The sequence below is a fragment of the Peromyscus leucopus genome, chromosome 4 (genome assembly GCF_004664715.2).
Source record: "Peromyscus leucopus breed LL Stock chromosome 4, UCI_PerLeu_2.1, whole genome shotgun sequence".
In the NCBI taxonomy this organism is placed as follows: Eukaryota; Metazoa; Chordata; class Mammalia; order Rodentia; family Cricetidae; genus Peromyscus; species Peromyscus leucopus.
In genome coordinates, this window is record NC_051066.1 from 151,490,285 (window position 1) to 151,511,894 (window position 21,610).

At 50.4% G+C, this 21,610-nt stretch overlaps 1 protein-coding gene across 1 annotated transcript in view; it reads left to right on the plus strand.

Annotated features, from left to right (window-relative positions):
- Positions 1–8,972: 8,972 nt before the first annotated feature.
- Ptpn1 (protein tyrosine phosphatase non-receptor type 1) overlaps positions 8,973–21,610 on the plus strand; it is a 49,189-nt gene continuing 36,551 nt past the window's right edge. The window contains exon 1 of the mRNA XM_028868580.2: positions 8,973–9,185. Within this exon, the coding sequence (XP_028724413.1) occupies positions 9,123–9,185 (63 nt within the window). The 5' untranslated portion in view covers positions 8,973–9,122. The remainder of the gene's footprint in view (positions 9,186–21,610) is intronic.

Consider the following 21,610-nt stretch of genomic DNA (forward strand, 5'->3'; position numbering starts at 1 on the left):
ATGGAGGCTGCTCTAAGCCCCCCTCTCCCTCTCTGCCAGCCCTCACCCTGATTACACAAAAGGTCCTACCCCACTCACTAAGAGCTCACTAAGGCTCAGGGGTTAAGGGCACTGACTGTTCTTCCAGAGGAAGAACAAATCCCAGCACCCATATGGCAGCTAACAACTGTCTGTAACTCCAGTTCCAAGGGATCTGACTCCCTCACACAGACATACATGTGGGCAAAACATAAAATACAAATAGCTTCCTGGCCCACCCCAGGCCAGGGCAGCAGGGACAGACAAAGCCCTTGGCACAAAGCTTTCCCGAAGTCTGGGTGAGGCAATCTGATAGCTGAAGTCTGGGTCCCTCTACCTTTACCTATCCCAAATGGGAGTCCTCTCTGTGGCCTCTTCCCATTGCAAAGGAACCCAAGTTCTAGTTGGTGGGAATCTCAGAGGCCATTTCCCTCTCCAATTGTAGAACGTGAATCTGAGCATGGTGACACCCACCTGTGATCCAGCACCAAAGAGGCTGAAGGAGGAAGGATCAATAGCAGTTCGAGGTTAGCCTGAGTTCCAGGGGAGACACTGTCTCTCTGAGCAAATGACTCAGCATGAGACTTGAGTTTGATCCCAGGGACTCGAGGTGAGGGAGGGATCCAGGCTGAGTGGCATGCACCTGTAATTCCAATGCTGGGGATACCGAGTCAGGCAATCCCTGGGCCTTGCTCACCAGCCAGCCCTGACACCTTGGTGAGTTCCAGATCAGTGAGAAGCCCTGACTCTAAAACAAGGTCAACAACATCTGAGGAATGACACCCAACACGTGCACACACCTGCACATGCACACACACACAAGAACAAGGGCCCGGCCAGGCTATCCCCTCACTAATGTGCAAACGAAGACAAGTCACAAGACCACCCCTGGCCTCAGTTTCCTCCCCCCAGGTCCCTGCAGAGATCCGGATAGATGCTCACTTAGCACCGAAGCTGGCTGGAGGTTTATACCCAGTGTGTGTATTAGTTCCATTAACAGTCCCTATTACTGGGCCGACAAGATGGCTCAGTGGGTAAAGGCACTTGCTGCCAAGCTTGATGACCCAAGTTCAATTCCCAGGACCCACATGGCAGGAGAGAACTGACTCCTGCAAGTTGCCCTGTTTTAGGACAGGCCGTCGTTGGTCTCTCCCAGAATGATAGGGCAAGACTATATATTATCTTCAAAGAAACTGCTCTAACAATAATAAAACACACACACACACACACACACCGCCCCGAGCCTTGTGTGTGGGGATACTTGGTTCCCAGCTGGTGGCATTATTTGGGTGTTGTGGGACCTTTGGGAGGTATGGTCTGGCTGGTGAACATCAGATCTCTTGGAATGAGCACTGTGGGTTATAGCCTGACCCTGTTTCGGGTCCTGTCTCTGCTTCCTGACCTGCCAGGATGTGAGAAGCTGCATCCCCAAGCACCCACTGGCCAGGGGACGCTGCCTCTCCCACTATGATGGACTGTATTGTTTTCTTCCCTGAAATTGCGTGCTGAAAAAAAAACAAAAACAAAAAACAAGTAAACAAACAACAACAACATTCCTCTTGTCCCTTCAATTGCTTCTGCCAGGTCTTTGGTCAGAGACAAAAGAAGAGTCACTAAGATCACACCTTTCAAGAACATGACTATTTAGATCACCCCTAGAAGACCAGCTATTTTAAGAGGGCTGGGGATATAGCTCACTGGGTTCAATTCCCCAACACTGAAAAGAAAAAACAAGAAGTAGAAAATGATTTATAATTTCAAGATAATGAAAGTACAACCCACCAAGGCTGGGGGGGGCGGGGGGAGGGGCTGTGCCATGGTCCCAGCTATGCCTACACTCACCAAGCCAGCCCCACTTGCTCTCAGCAGCAGGATGAAGCTCCAGAGATGTAAGTGACAGCACACATTAGGAAGTTTCTAGAGCTAGCTGGTAACCTGCACTTTTGATATTATAAGAACCGAATTTACGAAGACCTTGCTGCTAACCTGAGTCGAGCTTAAAGAATGCCTCCTTGCCTTACGTAAGAGAAAATTGAGGGTCGGAGAGATGAGGAACTGGCTTGCCCAAGAGCATGCTTGCCCAAGGCCTCCCTCCAGGTTCCATGATCCAAACCCAGAACCACCGTCTGCAACAACAGTGCCCTGACCCTGTCAGGGAGGGTGGAGAAGTGCCCTGGCCTTTAGCAACCCTCCCAGACTCCACCTTTGCTGAAAGCGGGAGGCCAAACCTCATTTCCATCTCTGGGTTCCACTTCCCTCCTCGAGCCACGCCCCCATGCCGCTCTGCAGCCTTCTCAGCATACACGTGACTCCCCCAGTTCCCCTAAATGCCTCCTCCTCCCGTCTCTTCTTACGAGACAGCCTGCTTGGGATTATATTTGTGTTTATTTATAATGGCTTGGAATCAAGTCTGAAATGTTTTCCGGGGGCAGAGAGGTGGGAGAGTCTCTTTAAGGCTTTGAAGAGCCCAGTGAGGATGTGAGTAGGGCGGAGCTTCGGGCGGGGCCGCCTCCCTTCCTGAAATGGTGCAGAACTCAAATGAACAGAACTTCAGAACCAGAAGTTCAAGTCCTGTGCAACTGTGGGCTAGTTGCCCAACTCCTCTGGGCTGCACTTCAGATGGGATTCCTAATAGTATCGACATTCATAGTGCTAAGTTTTAAGTTTTTTTTTGTTTTTTTTGAGACAGGGTCTCATATAGCTCAGACTGGACTTGAACCCTCTATATGGCCAAGGATGACATTGATCCTTTGGACCTTCTGCCTCCACCCCTAGTGCTAGGATTACAGGCGTATGCCACCACGCCTGCTCTTTAAAGTAGTAGATGTCACTCTGACTGGCATTCTCAGGGCCACTTGTGCTATTTTCAGAGCTCATGGGAATTCCTGGGGAGATTGTACAACATCCTGGAGGAGGGCATGGACTCTGAGGTTAGAGGTCCACACTCAAAGCCTGCTTTAGCCTTGATGACTGCACGGCCTCAGTTAAGTCATGGGCCCCTGTGAGCCTGGGTTCTTTCATCTGCCAAGTTCTCCTCTGGACAGATTGGCTTAGAGATGACACACGTCCCTCCCTCCATGGGATTTAGGAGACTATAGACTAGGATATGTGCTGGGAGAGAGGGTTGCTGGGCCATCCCAGGCCAACTGACCCAGGACCAAAGCCAGCACAGGGCAAGCAGAGACAGGAGCTGAGGATACAGAGTCAGAATGACGTTATCTGAGGCCCCAGATCACACTGTGCCTAAAGCAGCTTTTAGACTTCCCATTTTCATGAACCAAAAACTTCCCATTTTGCAAAAGTCACTTTCGGTTGGGTTTTCTCATAGGAAATTATCTAGGCCAACACCAAAAGGTTAAGAAACTTGGTCCAGGCCGGGCGGCGGTGGCGCACGCCTTTAACTCCAGCACTCGGGAGGCAGAGACAGGCGGATCTCTGTGAGTTCGAGACCAGCCTGAGCTACAGAGTGAGTTCCAGGACAGGCACCAAAACTACACAGAGAAACCTTGTCTCTAAAAACCAAACAAACAAAAAAAGGAACTTGGTCTGGGCACACAGGCTGTGAGAGGTAGACGCCGGGCCTGGAAACTCTGATGTGACAGCCACACACTCTCTGATCCAGGCCAGCTGTTGGCACTGGGGGGTGCATTGGTCACTCCTTTTACTCTTTCTGAGCAGCACCTGTCTGCGCCCGAGGAAGTCAAACAGTTCCAAGGACTTCAAGGGACTTTGGAGTTTTACTGATGCCCGGGCAGCTTCAGGCTGGAGCCTGTGCCTTCCATTGCCAGCACTCTGACGTCCCCCACTGGTAACTCCATCTCAGGGACCAGCCTGCCAAGCAATCCAGGTGCTGGAGTCTGCTAGGGAATCCAGTCCTGAGGTTCAGAGAGGCAGGGCCACACCCTTCCTGCCTGTGGGGTCCCAGCACTGGGTAGTTGTGCTGGACCTTCCAAGGGACTCAGTCTATGAGAGGCAAAGAAGCCCTTATCATTCTGATTTCTAGAGCCTTCCAAGGACTGGTGGGGGATTGGGGAGAATGACTTGCAGACATCCAGCTCAAGGAAGATGGTGTTGGGCAACACGACTCAGCTCCACTTATTCACAAAGTTTACAGTTAGTGGCCAAGGGATGATGACAGACAGGTCAAGTCATGGCAGGCAGTGAAGGGGTGGGGGTGGGGGGGAGCTGTGGCGAGAGGAGTAGGGCCCCCCCAGATAAGGTGGCATTAGAGCTCGAGCGTTATTTCAGATCCCGAGCTCTGAACTGCGTTACCGGTAGGCCGATGCCACCTGCTGTCCAGGCCACTTGCTGACCACCTTAATCAGTCCCGGGATGGTTAAAAAGTTGACTGGTCACTGACTTGTGGTGCTGATGTCTCTCCTTAGTGGGATCTGCGAAGAGAAAGCCAAGACCCTGAGTGAGAACATTGGAGCACTTCACAGACTTGCCTGACCAGAAAGGGCATTAGCCATGGTGACACAGGCCACCTTGTTTGCTTTCTAATCAGCCACCATCATCATTAGGTTGGCAGGGCAGGCTTTGTCCACAGGGCTTCGGGGAAAGCTGACATTTAGGGTCATTGAAGTCTCTCTTTCCAGCAAATGTCGGGTGCCTGGGATGTGGGAAGGGAGAGGTTCTGCCCTGATGGAACAGGACTGCCAGGAGACAAGCCAGCAAATAGGTACAGCAGAGGAGGACAGGGGCCTGTGGCTGCAGTCAGGAGACCTGACTGGGGAGGTGACACTCAGCTTGAGACCTGAAGGGAGATAAGATACACAGAAGGGCCTGCTCAGGACTGGATGGCACAAAGGTCCTGTGGTGGAAACCAGCCAGGTGGACTAGGAAGGGACCCAGAACGGATGGAAGCAGGCAATGGAGAGAGAGGGTAGGGAGGCAGATAGGACAGGTCACCACGGTCACCTGGGCAGAGAGCCAGAGCTAGGGAGATGGATCATTGTTCTTTTTTCATTTTCATTTATATTTGGTTTTCCAAGGCAGGATTTCTCTGTGTAACAGCCCTGGCTGTCCTGGATCTTGCTTTGAAGACCAGGCTGGCCTTGAACTCACAGAGATCCGCCTGCCTCTGCCTCCCAAGTGCTGGGATTAAAGGCATGCACCATCACTGCCCAGCTATTCTTTTTTTATATACACACATTTGTTTAAGCGTGCCTGAAGAGCCATTGGATCCTCCAGAACTGGAATTACAGGCAGTTGTGAGCCACTGTGTGGTGTCTGGGAACTGAATGGGGTTCTTCTGTTAGAGCAATAAGTGCTCCTAACCACAAAACCATCTCTCCAGCTCTGGACCAGGCCTTTTTTCTAAGCAGAACGAGAAAGCCTCTCAGTGTTTTAATCAGGAAGGCATGGCCATCTCTGGTGCTGCTGTGTGGAGTGTGGATGTGAGAGATGCTGGGACACAGCCTTTTCTCCAGGGTTAGAATTTCTCAGAGGGGTTCATCTTCTGCCACTTCAGTGGGTTAAGTGGGGCCCCTAGGAAGTCACGCCACCAGTGTGACCTTATTTGGGAAAAGAGTTTTGCGTGTCATTGACTTTGGAGCCTCAGGAGGAGATCTGGATCACTGGACCCAGCACATCAGCCTGGAACACAATGACAAGTGTTCTTACAGAAGCAAGCAGGGAGGCTTGTCAGCCGGGAGGGGCCAGAGAGACCATGTGGAAATGAGGCAAGGGTGAGGGTGTACTGGAGGAAAGACAGTCTGCTGGAGATAGAAGCGGAGAAGGGGCCTCAGGCATCAGAAGGAGGTCCACCATGCCAGCCGACTCTGGGGCCTTGCGAACAGTCAAGACTGGGCCTGGTGCCACAGGCCTCTTGTCCCAGCCACTCAGGAGGCTGAGGCAGGAGGATCAAAAGTTCAAGCTCTTCTGAGACACTTTAGTGAAACTGTGTCAAATAGAAAGTATGAAGAGGGGCAGGGTATGGAGCTCAGGGTTAGAGCGACTTCCTAGGATGTGGGGGTCCTGGGCTCCATCCTGAGCACCTCAAAAAAGAAACAGACGGGGGTGGGGTGGGGGGGGGAGTGAGGATCCGCTCATCAACTTAGCTCTGTATACAGGGGTGAAGAGTCACCTTTACTCCATGGAGCTACTCCTCAAATGTGTACCTTAAGGGCAGGAGGAGCCCACCTACTCCGAGTCATTTAAATGGGCGACGACTTCAGTTAGGCAGCCTCCAAGGGCGGAGTCCCAAATTTTTCACCAGAATAATCAACTTTTTCTCTTGAGGGAGCACTCTGTTTCTAAGAATATTGTTTATCAGGTGAGCTGTCTTTATCCAGAAAGAATTAATGGGTTGGCTAGATGGCTCCCTGGGCTGGCTAGATGGCTCCCTGGGCTGGCTAGATGGCTCCCTGGGTTGGCTAGATGGCTCCCTGGGTTGGCTAGATGGCTCCCTGGGCTGGTTAGATGGCTCCCTGGGTATAGCTGCTTGCCGCCAAGTCTGACAGCTTACGTTTGATCCCCGGGTCTCACACAATGGAAGGAGACTATTGACTCTGGCAAGTTGTCCTTGGACCTCAAATTGCATGTGTGCCATGAAAAAAAATTCGTCTACCTACCCATTTGCTACTATTTGAAATAAGCCCATTAGATAAACTTGTCCACCTTTTATGAGGTAGGCACTCTTTTTATTTTTAGGGTTTCTTTGTGTAACAGCCCTAGCTGTCCTGGAACGTGCTCTGTAGATCAGGCTGGCCTCGAACTCACAGAGACCTACCTGCCTTTGTTTCCCAAGTGTTGGGATTAAATGCATGCACCACCCCATCACCCACCCATCCTGAAGTAGGCACATCTTATGATCCCCCTTTTACAGTGGAGAAAATCAAGATGCTGAGCTTACCAGGAATCCACCCCAGGCTACATCATAGGACCTTAGAACCCGAGTCATCGTGTGTGTTCATCTGTGTTGTGCTGCCCCGCCCCACCCCACCCCCCACCCCACCCCCTGCAGCCTGGCTCTTAAGCAAGAGATTCTCTGAAGGTCAATCCAGCCTCCCTTCCCATTTGCAAGACTGCTTTGTTTATGGCTTTTTGAGATAGGGTTTTCACTGTTCCTGGAACTCACTATGTAGACCAGGCTGGCCTAGAATTTTGGGTGATCCTCCTGCCTCAGCTTCTCAAGTGTTAGGATTACAGCCAAGTTCAGCTGCTAGCCCAGCTTGGCAATGTTTCCTTGGCAAAGAGACTTGTCTCTGCGAGTTGTTTTGTCAGCCCTAAGATGGGAATCCAGATGCCTCAACCAGAGGGTAGTTATGGAGAAAAAATGAAAACGGGGCTTTGCATGCCCGGCACAGTGCCTCCCGCAGCATCCCGGAGCAAGCGGATTCACCAGGAGCTAGTGGTGGGCACAGGGCGCTGATGCAATGCAGTTTTCTTTTCTTTCATGTGTTGAGCCCATAGTGCGTGGTAACAACTCCAAGCTCCAGTCAAGCTTCCCAGAGGAAGGCGACCTCACCATTCTCTTCTACTTCCAGGAGCCCAGGTATCAGAACCAACATTCAGTATTCACCCTGGGCAGTCTGAACACACCAGAGAACTTGCACCTGGATGACTTCTTATGGGAGAGCTTTCTTTCTTTCTTTCTCTCTCTCTCTCTCTCTCTCTTTCTCTTTCTTTCTTTCTTTCTTTCTTTCTTTCTTTCTTTCTTTCTAATGTTTTTAGATTTACTTTATTAGTATGAATTTTTTGTTTGCATGTATGTATAGTATCACATGTGCCCGGTGCCCCTGTAGGTCAAAAGAGGGCCTGACATCGGAGTTATAGATAGCGGTGAGCCACCAGAAACTGGACTTACAGGTGGTTGTGAGCCACCATCACCCCCAAGGAAGGTTTTCCTTTTTTGTTGTTTTTTGTTTGTTTTGCAACAGGGTCTCACTGTGTAACTCTGGCTGTCCTGGAACTCATGTAGACAAGGCTGGCCTTGAACTTAGAGACCCCTTGCCTCTACCTCAGAAGTGCTGGGTTTAAAGTCAGGTACCACCACGTCTGACCAGGATTTTTTTGATCCTGTGGAAGGAGAGAAAACTAGCACAGATCCCATCCATTCATTCTGCCTGGGTAGAAATCTCATAAACTCTCGTTTCAGGAGAGTAACGTGGACAGTTGGGTGTTGGCACATGCAGGGGACTTGGGAGACTAAGGCCGGTGGATTGTGAGCTGGAGGCCAGCCTAGGCTACATAGTGAATTCCAGGCCAGCTGGGGCTACAGAGTGACTCAGTCTCAAACAAACAAGAAGCTGGGATGTGGCTCAGCGAGCAGAGTGCGTCCTAGCATGCACGGAGCTTTGGTTCCATCCCCTGACAATACATGCCTGTGATTCCAGGACCTGGGAGGTGGAGGCTGGAGGATCCATCCTTGACCTGGAAGCAAGTTAGAAGGCCAACCTGGGATAGTGCAACCCTGAGTTAAAAATAAAGAAGGGAGCCTGGAGTTGTGGCACAGACCTTTAATCCCAGCACTTGCGAGGCAGAGGCAGGTGGATCTCAGTGAGTTCGAGGCTAGCCTAATCTACAGAGTGAGTTTCAAGACAGCCCGGGCTACGCAGAGACACCCTGGGGAAAAAAAAAAACAGAAAGAAGAAAGAACGGGACAGGAAATGCCGCTCCCCACGCCCCAACCGCCACGCCTTCGCCACGCCTTCGCCGCGTGACTCAACCCGCAGGCTTGAGCCTCGAACTCGCGGTCCCGCCAACTCTGCCTCGGTCCACGCGCCTTGGGCGCGCCGCCGGAGGTCGCCTGGGCAACGAGCGCGCGCCCACCCTAGCGCGGAACCCGGGAAACGACGAGCCGCTCGCGCAGCAGGTCAGCTCTCCTGGCCCAGGCCTTTTCCCCTAAGCTCCGCCCCGGCCCCGCCCCCACGGAAGTGCCGGCAAGCCTCCTCGCTATCTGATTGGCCCTTACGTACAGAGGGCGGAGCTCGCGGCGAGGCGGGGTGCGTACTTCCGGCTGCCGGCTTGACATGCAGAAGCCGCGGCGGCTCGAGAAGCTGGGGCTGCGGTGGCGGCGGGCGGCGGGCCTCGGGACGCAGAGCGACACGGCCTAGCGCGGCAGAGGGCTGAGGGGACGCGGGCAGCCGGCCCGTCCCGCCATGGAGATGGAGAAGGAGTTCGAACAGATCGACAAGGCCGGGAGCTGGGCGGCCATTTACCAGGTGCGGAGCTGGGGCCCCTAGGCCGCGCAGCCTCCCCGGCCCTCGGGGCTCGAGAGACCCCCTGTCTCGCGGCCCCGCCGTCTAGACCCCGCTCGGGGCTCGCACTCGCCCCCACACACAGCAGCATGCATCTTTCCGCGGTCTGTGTCCTCTCCCGAGCCCCCACCCCCACCGCGACCCTAACCTTGGCCCAGCCACCCTTTGTCCCCACTGGTCCACACCCCCGCTGCTTCCTTGTCTGGACCGGACCACCTCAGGCCCTCTTCCTTTGTCTCCCGGGGAGGGAGGTGAGCTCGCCGACACCCTCAACCCCCCGCACATTTCCTTTGCTCTGGCCTCGGTGGGCGGTCGTGGAGGCCCCAGGATGACAGCCCCCTTACCCCTTCCTGTCCATTCATTTGTTGGACGTGAGCTGGAGAGTCCGTTCGGCGCTAGGCACTGTAGATGGTGTGCGTTGAACGGTACAGTAGACCTACCCTGCCCCAGAGAGGCTTGGAGTAACACAGACACTCAAAGCTGGTGACAAGTGTTGGGAAGAGAAAGACGTGTTAAGGTGGGGGTGACTGTACCCAAAGGGCCCGCTGCCTTGGAGAGGGGGTTCCGGCAAGGCTGTTAGAGAAGGAGGCTTGCTCTTTGAACAGAAGAAGGAGCGGCAAGCCATGAGGTTAGGCGACTAACCGTGGGGGACACAGAACCCATTCCTCCGGCTGCCAAACCCTTTCCTTCCAGGCAGGGAAATGAGATAGTTTTAACCCTCTGTAAATGGTCTCTTTCCTTGATGAGTGTCTTTTATCCTTTGATCGTGGGCTGAGATGGTCCTGTTTTCTGGGATCCGGTCCACTGGAGTGTCTGGTGGTAAACAAATAAAATATTGTGAAAGTAGGGTTTTTTCCCCATCTATGAAACAGCGAATTGAAAACACAAAGATGTCTTTACAAGCAACTAAGTCCTCTAAAGAAAATAAGTCTTCCGATTAAATGTCAGTGCGGGGGTTGTGAGGATTAACCAAAACCACACTCGCCCGGCATCTTAAATAAGCATGTGCAAAATAGACCCTGTGCCTTGTGTAAAGGGAGCAGGCAGTGTATTCTGCTTTCAGCTTATAGGTTCAAAAGGCAGCGGGTGAGACCCATCAGCTGGAGAATTGAAATCTATTTTGAGCTTCACTTGGAAAAGGAAAAAGCCTCAGGCTGCCCTTTGGTGTGCTGGACTGACAGAAGGCTTTTTTTGGGTGGCCTTGATTTCCAGATTCCTTGACAGGGTTCTTTTTACCTGGGCTGTGATGTGTGTCAGCTTCTCTTGGACTGATATTTATAGCTAGTGTAATCTGTGGAAGTAGAGCGATCAATATCAACGTTTGTGTTTCAGGTCTAGCCTCTGAATTAGTTGGAAGGATTCCACTAAGGAGTCAGATATGTGGGCAGATTTTCTATATCAGATTGAATGCAAGGGGAGTCCAGGGTAACATCACATGGACATTGTCATGTCAGTCACTCTGAAGTGTGGAAGTTGTTGGCTAAACAGACTGTCCCAAGTGGAGACAGTTGCATCTTTAATACTGAAATAGACTGATCTGGTAACCCATTTAGGTATCATAAATAAATTTCGGTAGAATGTGGCTTTTACACTTTTAGGTCAGAGTGGCCTGCCCGGGTCTCTCAGCCTTGTTAAACTGCGTTAAGAATGCTCCTGGCTCGGAGTAGACTGCCTTTGAAATCATTTCCCTCGTTGCTCTCCAGTTTCTCTACCACACTTAAGCCCCCAACAAGTTAGTAAGAGGTCAGGGTCTCCACAGCTTGTTGAAGTGCCCCCCCCCACCCACACACACCATGGGCTTTCCTGGTGTGAATATTTGTATTTTTTAAAATGGGTATGGAGGTGTGTCCCTGTTTTATATTTTAAAAGTAGCTCTTTATCTTACAATTGTACCTTTTTTATTTGTTTGTTTGGTTTTTTCAAGACAGGGTTCTCTGTGTAACAGTTCTGGTTGTCCTAGAACTCACAGAGATTTGCCTGCCAGCCTCTGCCTCCTGAGTGCTGGGATTAAAAGATGTGTGTCACCACACCCTGCTTCAACTGTGCCTTTTTTTTTAAAAAAACCAAAATTTGAATCACCCAAAGGCCAACTTATCCAAACCATTACTTTTTGAGTTTAAAGAAATATGTTGAAATAATAGTGAAGAAATTGGTAGAAAATGGAAGGATTTTTGTTTATTTTGTTTTGTTTTAATGAATGTTTGCTAGTGTGTCAAGATGAAGGCAGCACTATCCGAGGTCCTATTTGAGTTTGTCATAATTAGGAAGGAGCATGCAGCCTTGCTTACAGCTGTATAGGCAAGGCAGCAGAATCATTTCTCCTTATTCTAACTGCTTTTCTACCTAGACCGAAAAGATCTACAAACTGAAACAGACGGGCAGGGAACAAAAGGTGAAGTGGACTTTTGAGTGCTGGGAAGGTGGCAGCTAGGAAAAAATACCTTCAGGCACCCAGCCTTCTTGGAGGGAGCCTGGGTGCCTCTCATCTTTACTGCTAACAAGTGATTGGCGATATGGATGGCCACTTAGGCCTGTAGAGTCAGGGTTGTTTGCATATGGAAATAGCCTGAAGAATCCCTTTCTACCATTCAGAATTTGCAAGTGTTCTCTTAAGAGATCTTGGCTTGACTGTGGAAAGAGTAACTAGGGACAGTACCCTCCTTCGGCGGCTGGAAGAGGATGCTGGTCAGGTCTTTAATTCTGCCACTTTCAGTGAATGATTTGTTCCAGATAAAGAGCATCTCCCAACCCAGTAGCTCCTTACTTGAAGGCAAGACAGCTCATTTACAAGCAGGCTTTATATGGTGGGGCACTCTTCCGCCTGATATTTGTTATAACTGCCTTCATACTAAAAGACAACCCATTGAGTGACTGGGTTAAAGTCCTGTTATATCGGTAATGCCCTAAAATTCCTTACAGGTTTAGACAGCTGACACTGTCATGCTCCAAGAGGTGCACTTCCAATAATGCTTATTTAGACACCATGGGCTTCAAAAGTGGGGGACGACTGTAGTTTGTGTAGAAAAGAAAGACCTATACACCGCAATTCATTTTGATGTGGGGGGAGGGGGTATGTGATATGGAGATTGGGAAGTTCTCATCATTTTGAGTGACCCATGAGATCTAAATGTTCTTGCTTGGCCTGGTTTGCATGAACTAAATTTAGGTTTCTGATGGACACTTTGAGGAGGTGTGAGACCTTTGAAATTGTCTGGCCTGGTGGGAAATTAACAGGGTGTTCCAGCAGAGCCGGGAGGGACTCACCCCTTGTTTGCCATCCCAGCATATTTACAGTAGCTGGGCTCTGGAGTGTAAGCAGAACCCATTCATTGTCTGATCCAGCTGCTGGGGGTCGTAGGAAAACAGGGAAAGCCAATGGTTTTCAGCTACCAGATCCCTCCGCTGGGCTCCTGGCCTGCCTGCTACCTTTGCATTTTATTAGGATCCACAGGACCTGGTATTTATTGAGTAATGGAATTAAATGCTGGTATACTGAGCTTTCAGACTGAAGTGAACGAGAAGTTCCCTGTGGAGGCTTTTTGGATAATAATCTATTGAGATAATTGCCTTTTCTCTTTGTTTTCTCTTTTGATGGTGCTCAAACAACACTTTAGGCAAGCAATATACCCTTGGGCCACCTCTCTGACCCTTGGGGGTTTTGTTTGTTTGTTTGTTTGTTTGTTTGATGTTTTATGAGATGCATCTTGCTGTGTGGCCCAGCCTGGCTCTGTTCTCCTGCTGTGCCTCTCTTATAGACCTGAGCCACCACACTTAACCCCCCACCACAAACACCATTGTCTCTTTTCCAGTCTCTTCTAGCATCCTTCCTCGTGTGTGTCTTTTGCATGCCTTCCCTTCTTTCCTGCAGTGTTAATGCTCATTTCCAGCAGCAGCTAATATTGGCAGGAAGGCTGGGCATGTTCTAGAAACCTGGAATCCTATCTGAGTCATTGCTTCTGGGATGATGTATGCACCTGCAGCGCCCCGAGTGGGTTTTGAGTAGACTGGAGTGCTTGACTTGAGTAGCTCTGAGAGTCCCTCCCCTACCTTGCATTGCTTGGTCACCCTGTCACCCACCTTGGTAGTCTAAAGTGCCCATAAACTGGCACTTATGTGTCCTTCGTACTGCAGAGATGATAAGCTGGTTGCCTTTATTTTCTTGTGTGTACAGTCTGTGTGTGTGCATGTGCACCTGTGTGTGTGTGTGTGTGTGCACGCGCGCGCGCGCACTATAGTGTACACGTAGAGGTCAGAGGACAAGCGTGGGTGCTGGTTTTTGCCCTTCCAGCTTGTTTATAATAAGGTGTCTGTTTCATTGCTGTGTATGCCAGGATGTCTAGCTTATGAGCGTCCAAGGATTCGCCATCTCCCATCCCGAAGTGGCACTGGGGTTATAGGCAGGCCTCTGTCCATCTGTACATGGGTTCTGGAGGTCCTAACTCAGGTTCTCACACTTGCACAACAAGCTCTTTACCCACAGAGTCGTCTTCTTAGCCCATGGTTAAACTGGCCTATCAGGTTCTTCACCTCATAGATCTGCAGTTTATTGCTAATGTACCCGCGCCCCCAAACAGGGTCTCTCTGTGTAGCCCTGGCTGTCCACTCATTCTGTAGACCAGGCTGTCCTTGAACTCACAGAGATCCTCTTGCCTCTGCCTCCCAAATGCTGGGATTAAAGGCGTGTGCCACCACCTTCTGGCTGACTTTACTTGTTTTAACAATAGCTCCGAAACTGGGTCTGGTGGTGCATGCCGTTAGCCTTTAATCCAGGAGGCAGAGGCAGGTGGATCTCTGTGAGTTTGACACCAGCCTGGTCTACATACTGTGAGTTCTAGGACAGTCAGAGCTACATAGCGAGACCCTGTTCCAAAAAACAGCAGAAACAATAGCTCTGAGCCTGTCACTTCTGTGTGACCTTTTCGATGCTCTCTTAACACTCGTTAAGACCCACACTCTGCTGGCATCCAATTGCCCTTGCTCTCCTGGGGCTTCCATCTTAGCGCCCAGGAGGTCTTCTGCCTGCACTATTGCTCACATTTGTCTAGCATGCCCGTCCAGCTTGCATCTTCCAGCTCACATGTGTGCCCTTCACAGGGAACTCTGCTCTGGGTCCTGTGCACTACCTGATGTTACTTTTTTGCTTCTTAGATCTGCCTCTTTATATTTTGGTCTGGTGCTGGAGCCCACGTGTCCCGAGGTCACTGACTATGGCACCCTACCCCCTAAATCTGGCACAAAGTAAATATTCCCACAAGTGTCAGATGGACAGGGCTGCCTAAAGATGTAGTGGCTGTGGTTCCTGTGGCTCCTTGTTCCAGGCTAATGATGGGGTCAGGAAGATCGCCCACACTCGGCCCAGTAGTAGGAGTCCCTCTGGTGGAAACCACTGTATTTTGAGCCCTTACCCAAGGCGATGATTCATGTTGCCTACATGTGACTTCACAGAGAAGCTGATTGTGCTCTATGACTTGCCATTCTATCTGCCTCGCAGAAGAAGCTCGAGGTGTGACAAGTCCTTGGTGTTCCCTCTGTGTGACAGGCTCAGTAGGCAGCTACAGCTTTCTATAATCCTGTTGAGCTCTTCTGTTCCGGGCACTCTTGACCTGTGGTAGAGAGGTTTTGTGTGTAGATGATTCATAAATAATTTTCAGTTTTGGGAAATAAGATATGGTTCTCTGTCAGTCAGCAGCCTTACAAAGTCTTGTTTTCCACACTCCAGTTAGTAAAGGCAAGCGTTGTTCAGCTTTTAACTAGACCATCTTAGTGTCAAGAGAAAAGTGTAACTTTGTCCTCATCTGATATTCTCGGGGTCTGGAAGTATGTTACAGTCTTAGCTAGAGCCAGTGGTCTCCTATCTTTCGGCCTCGTCTCACTCCCCTTCTCTCTCCCTCCCTTTTGTAAAATAATCCTGAACTAACTGACCATTAAGTTCACCTCAAGTAATAAAAGTTCTTATTGTTCTTGAAATAACCCTTGTAAAACTGCAGACGTCTGCACAGGTCATACGGTTAGTCTCAAAAATTTATAGGTCTGCTAGTGTGACTAGCAGATATATATGTATCCCCAAGGGACACTCAAGGTTCTCCCTGAGAGGGCTCCCTGGAGTGAGTGACGTGGGAAAGGGAGTAGCCGGCCACAGTCGGGCGCCCCTCCTCGAGACAGTGCTTGGGTGGTTTTCCTGTAAAAGACAGAGGAACTGACTCTTGAGTTCACGAAAGCGGGGTGCATGAGGGGCAGCTGCCCTTATGTTGTAATTTTAGAAAGAACCCACATCTGCTGTCAGCTTCATTTGACTAAGAGATGAGCGCTCACACATCTGCCTGCCTCCCGGAGAAAGTACCTAAGTCTCCACCACTGGACAGCACCATCCACTCTGTGGACACTTGCCACTTCACAGACACCTCGGCAGCAGCTTTTCTTCTCCTTCTTTAGAGACAGGGTCATAGGCACCCTAGGTTAGCGAAATTTCAAAGCCGACCTTGACCTTCATCCACCCTTGACCTTCATCCACCCTCTTCCACAGCGTGTGCCGCTGTGCTGGGTTGATGCAGTGTATGTGTGGTTGAGTGTGAATCGCTGGGCCTCTAGGCAAGCACTCTGCCAACTGAGCTGCCCCCCCCCCCAGTCCCCTTTGTTTTTGACACGGGTTTTTACTATGTAGTTCACATTGCCCTGAAACCCACAATTCTCCTGCCTCAGTCACTGAATTCCTGGGACTATAGACATGTACCATCATTTCTGATGTATCCCAAGCCTTTGCTGACAGTCTGTAGATTTTTGAATGTTTGAAAACTGGCAACAGGGACTATAGCTCACAGGATGCTTCTCCCCCGATAGCCAGAGTCTAATGCTCCTGTGGCTTTTTAGCACAGGTCACACTGTAGACAGAACCATACTCTCGTGAGGGAGTAGTGTCAGCCTTGTGTGTGGTGGTTCAATTCCAAATGCTCAGGATGCCATCCAGTCTGTTTCTTAGATGCCAGCACTCACTAGGTAGGGAGTGCTGTAGACCTCAACCCTTCAGTGTGCTCAGAGTCAGCGTCAGCCTGTCGGCTAAGTGGTGGGGTGGGTCTCGATTTTCTCTGGGAAGTACATGTGTTCATGTTCTTTACTTTCATCCAGGCCCATGACAGGAAACTCCTACTGAACCACCTGGTGAGGGGCTTGGGGGCCAAATGGTTTCATGTCTCCAATTCCTTCTCTCTCAGACAGACCTGCGTCTTTGGTTTGTTTTTTGTTGCTCTTTTGGAGGTTTTTTTGTTTGTTTGTTTGGTTGGTTGGTTGGTTGGTTGGTTTTTATAGGGAGAAGCCTGGGCTATATCTGTGGCTTTTGTGGCTGAGTGGTGGTGCTTACAGAGAGGCTGAGCACAGGAAAACTGGGTTCCCAGAGTCAAATTCTAAAGATGCATTGGTTGATCAGAGAGAGGGCCTCCTTGCCATATCTCTGTCTGGAAGTAGTTTCCTGTGCCTTCTTTCTTTTTCAGTGATTCTTCCAAAGAGTGTTACATTTATTTACTTGTTGTGTGTTTACCCATGTGTCAAGTCAGAGGACAGTCTGAGGAAGTTGGTTCTCCCTTTCCACTTTGTGGGTCCTGGGGATGGAACCTGGGTCATCACCAGCTTTGGCCATCTCACTGCCCCGCACATCTCTTCCCAAGGAGGAAGCTTACTAAAAATGACTGAATTCCAGCCACCAGCTTGCTGCTGTCCACTCTGAGTAGACTGGCCACTCAGAAGCTCGTGTGCTGCTGCAGAATTGCCTGTGGTACTGCCTGTCAGTGACCGTCAGTCTCACATGGAGTCACTTCTGAGCACAGTTGAGTAAATGAAGAAAGCGCCCTGAGTGCGTGCCAGTCAGTCACACACGCCAGCTGAGCATTCGCTGTGTTGGGGTTTTGCTCCTTGTAGCTTGTGGGTAGCTATCCCAGTAGGGTCTTTCACTTCTTCTAGAAGGATAAAAGCAAAGCAGACCCTCTCTGAGACAAGTGTGACTTAGAAAGGAGAGCCTGTGAATGAACAGCCAGTGGTGGCTGCTGCTGCTTTTTGTCAAGGTGTGTGTTTGCGTGTGTCTTGTCTTCTGTCTGGATGTCTGGGTGCAGGCGTGCGTCTGTATGTGTAGGTTCCCACATAGGCCAGAAGAGGGCGGAGGATCCCCTGCAGCTGGAGTTATAGATATGAGCTGCCCTTGGTGCTGGGCACTGTACTGCAGTCTTCTGGGGGAGCAGCCTGTCTCCAGCTCCTGATGGTTTTGTGAGGAGGGCGTTTCTTATGTAGTTTTTTCTTTGGCTGTTACCACTGATCTGTGCCGCCGCAGCAGCTTGAGTGAGAGCCCTGCTGTGATTGCTCTCCTGTGCCTGACAGCCTCCTGCCACCTTGCAGGTGGGTGGAGCCATGTGGCACTGAGGAGGAAACTGTCAGTCACTTGAGGCCACATCCCTGGGGTAGCCCTAGTTACAGCAGGTGGTTTAGCCTAACCAGCAGGTCCACAATTCTCTTGAACTTGAGAACCCACTGTCTCTTGAAGCTGGGTTTCAGAGGTTCTGTGTCCTAACCATGTGCCATGTCTAGGCCTTTCTAGATTGTCATTGTTACCAGGCTGTCCCCAGACAAGACATCAATGTCCAAGTTGGTAAAGGGCACGGAGATGAACCACTCCAGAGATGGTTTCAGGGAACAGTATCTGCTTTATTGTGGGTGAGCAACAACTTACACAGTGGAAGCCTATCAACTGTGAGTTTATTTTAGCACATTACCTTGGCTTGGATAGTGAACACTCATACCACCAGGGTCTCTATGCCAAAGAAGCACATTAAAGGAGACGTGTTGAGTGCAGGCTGGCCCATGGCTAGCTCCTGCTATTTCAGAATTCAGTGTTCTGACTTCAGGAACATGGTGTGCCATGCTTCTTATTTAGAAGTGCAGTGTGTCGGATAGGCTGGCTGCCAAGTTATGGCTACACTAACTAGATACTGTGTCTTCCTGTGTTTCTTGTGGGTCAGTCCTAGAGGTGTCAGTAACCTGGGCAGTATGGTATTAAGTCTGCTCAAGTGCAGTGGACTGCCCATGTTTGCTCTTCTCCCTGCTGGTGAGAATGCTTTGCCAGTTTGAGTGACAGCATTGAAGCTGGCCAGGAGCAGACAGCAGGTTGTTTTCTTGCTTTAATCTTTGTGAGCTTGAACCATCTCTCCTCACCCCCAAATAAACCTATCACAGAATTGATCAAAGCAGTTATAATATGGAGGGAATCACTGTTAGAAGCCAGAAGTTGACAGGCAAGTACCTTTTCACGAAGGGCTGCTCTTCAGCCAGGCCTCCTTTGCAGCTTGCCCCACCCTTTGGTGGCAGCCACCATGGTTTTCTTGGTGAAGCTATTGGAGATGTTGCTTTTGCAAGGTAGGAGTGCCGGGCTTTAGTAGACAGGCCTAGGGAGGTAAAGGGACATGGCATTTCCCAGCTGCTGTTACCATGCAATTGGAGATGGGTGTGGGCCATCTTCCACAACTTCCTGTCTTCAGTGTGAGGGGGTGGCGGCTCTCTAACCGCTGAAGAACTGTGTGGAACATGCTGTTTACTTACCGGGCAAACCAGGCTCTAATGGCTGCCCTTGGCTCGCCTTCACGTCAGCCAATTGCCATCCTTCGGCAGTGTCCATTCAGTGGCCAGGGGCCAGGGCCCTTCTGGGCAGAGGAAGGGGCAGAGCCAGGCTTGCCTTCACCTTACTTTTGCAAGTGCCTTTAATGCCTTTAAAGGAAGTGATGAGTGTGTTCGTGGTCTGTGCTGATTTTAGTCTCCTGTTCACGGCTCATTTTCTGTCCTTCGCCATTAAGGCTCACTTTCTAGAAAGACACACTTTGAATGTAGGGCACTGCCTGTGTTCTGCCCTTGGCTCCATTTCAGAAACTGCCTTCTCAGTGCTCTGAGGTAGCTGCCAGTGGGAGCCTGGGGAGATTGTTTCCACATCAACTCCTTTGCTCAGTGACACCCTCCTGTCCCAGTAAGTAGCTGTGCTCTTTGTCTGAAGTGTGTAGCTCTCGCCAAGGGTATCAAAGGCCAGGGTGCAGTGTGCCACTCAGAGGCTCTGCTGGCTGATTGAGAGGCCTGTCTTGCCCCACCCCCACCCCCACCCCCTCCCCCGCATTATAGGCATTGTTCACCTTTGGTTCTGGTCGCTCTTAGCAGGACTCTGCATGTCAAAGCTGCCAGACTCTCTATCCTTCACCATCTACCCTGAACAGGCAGGCACTCCCCAAAGCTGAGGGACACTGAGATCAGGATCCATACCTGGCTGCTGTGGGTCTTTGAGGAGTTGCCTGGGGTCCAGCCCATGCAGGGTGAGAACAACCAGCTTGACAGCATAGCCTACATCTGGTACCCCTAATCTAGGCATTTGAAGAACTAGAAGGGGTCTGGCATTTCTAGAAGAATGGAGGCTTTGTGTCCTTACGCTGGGTTTGGCATTACTGTGGCTGCTTCATGATCCTCCTCATCTCCATGAGGGACATAAAGTTTAAAATTTCACAATACTCCAGTTAGAACCTTAAGAACCTTCCATTCATCCTTAGACATAAGAAAATGTCCTCTGAGGTTGTAAATCAGTATATTTTATAGGTTACTAAATGTTGCATGGTGAATGAAGTTGCTTTTGACATTCTTATGTCTGAAGTTGCAGTTGTTGGGTTTTGTCATCAGGCCCCAGGCTCATTCTGCTGTATTCAGCACAGTACCCAGCATCTTGAGTTCTGTTTGAACCCAGGTCCTATGCGATGCCTTCACACAGGGTGCTGTTGGTGTGCCCAGCAGCAGGTCTGTAATGAGGAGTGTTTGTGGAAGCCGTTGGGTCGTAGAGCCTTGGTGTTCTTTATGAGCTCCCCAGTGACTCCAGTCCATCTTCCCAGTTACTGCTGGTGTGGCTGCTGCCTGAGCTTCCACGTGCACAGCCTTCCTGGGTCATCAGGAGGATTGGATTGTAGAGCTGACCTTTGCCTGGCTTTGCAACCTCCTACCTAAGTGTCACTAATTGAGCAACTAATTGAGCACCTACAGAATCATTTGCTTGGTACACTGTTTTTAAAAAGAGGAGCCTGTTAGAGGTTATGTTTTGATGTGGCTATGGATAAATATGGAGGAAGCATGATATGCCTTAGAACCAGGGTGCTGCTGTGTGAACTGCCTTGTTCCTGGTCCTGGAGCCAAGGATCAGTGCTTCTTTGGATGGATGTGTCTGCAGTCTGCAGTTTCTTTGCCTCAGTCTCATGGGATTATGCTGTCCTGGGTGCTGTGTGTTGCTGGTCTTTGGGGCCTTGAATCATGACCGGTTGGGTTTCTTCAAGAGCATTGTTAGTGCTGGGACCGACACGGTGTTGGTGGAACATGGTTGATGTGCTGTCACTAACAAAAATCAGAGCACGGGGTGAAGGTGTGGCCTAAGGGAGATCCCCTGACTGCAAACTGACTGCAAACCACCCTCTGCAGTGGCTGCTTTCCTGCCTGCCTCCCTCCATCCTTAGGCCCCTGCTGCTTTAAAGGAAGTTGGAAGCCGTCATCACCATTTTTCCACCGCAGGCAACTGAGTGTGATTGTATTTTTGTCCTATGTTCAGCTATTTCCAAGAACTTTTTCTGTGTACATGTTGTGTTTCATAGTCTCCTGTGTAACCCAGAATGGCCTCCCATCTCCTTATGCCTCGGTCTCCCCAGTGCTGGGATTACAGTCCTGTGCTACATGCTTGACTTCCAAGAATCACATTTGATGACCAAGCTGGCAGTTAAATTCAGTGGGCCCTGTGGGAACTGATGAAAAAGTAATCTGCTCAAGTTTGCTTGTACTGAGAAATGCTAGAAGCTGTTTTAATGCCTCGCTCTGTGACTTAGTTAGACAGGGTGGCATGTCAAATGTTTGAGCTTGTGCTTAATGGTTTCTCCAGTCTGTCCTCTCTGTCAAGGGATGAAGTCAGAGAGCCTTGGAAGACTTGCAAGGAGAATGAATATTAAAAGCAACAACAGTCCCCTCGAGCAAATTATGGGATGAGCTTTCTCTGGACACCTGTAACTCATAGAGATGTGTGTGTGTGTGTGTGTGTGTGTGAGAGAGAGAGAGAGAGAGAGAGAGAGAGAGAGAGAGAGAGAGAGAGAGAGAGAGAGAGAGAGAAGAAAAAAAACGAACCATAGTTACTGGCAGGTCTTCACACTCTGAAACAGTTGGGCTCTTTGTTCTGAGCTTCCCTCACAAAGCTGAGTCCCGAAGGACAAAAGCAGTTCCGAACTGGAGCACTCCCCAGCGCTGGGCCAGTGGCACAGCCTGAGCTCCGGGCCAGCTTCAGGGCTCCTGGCCTTCTCACCGGTGCTCTGCCGGACCCGCAGCCCTTGCTGGCCAGCTCAGCTCGTTTGTCA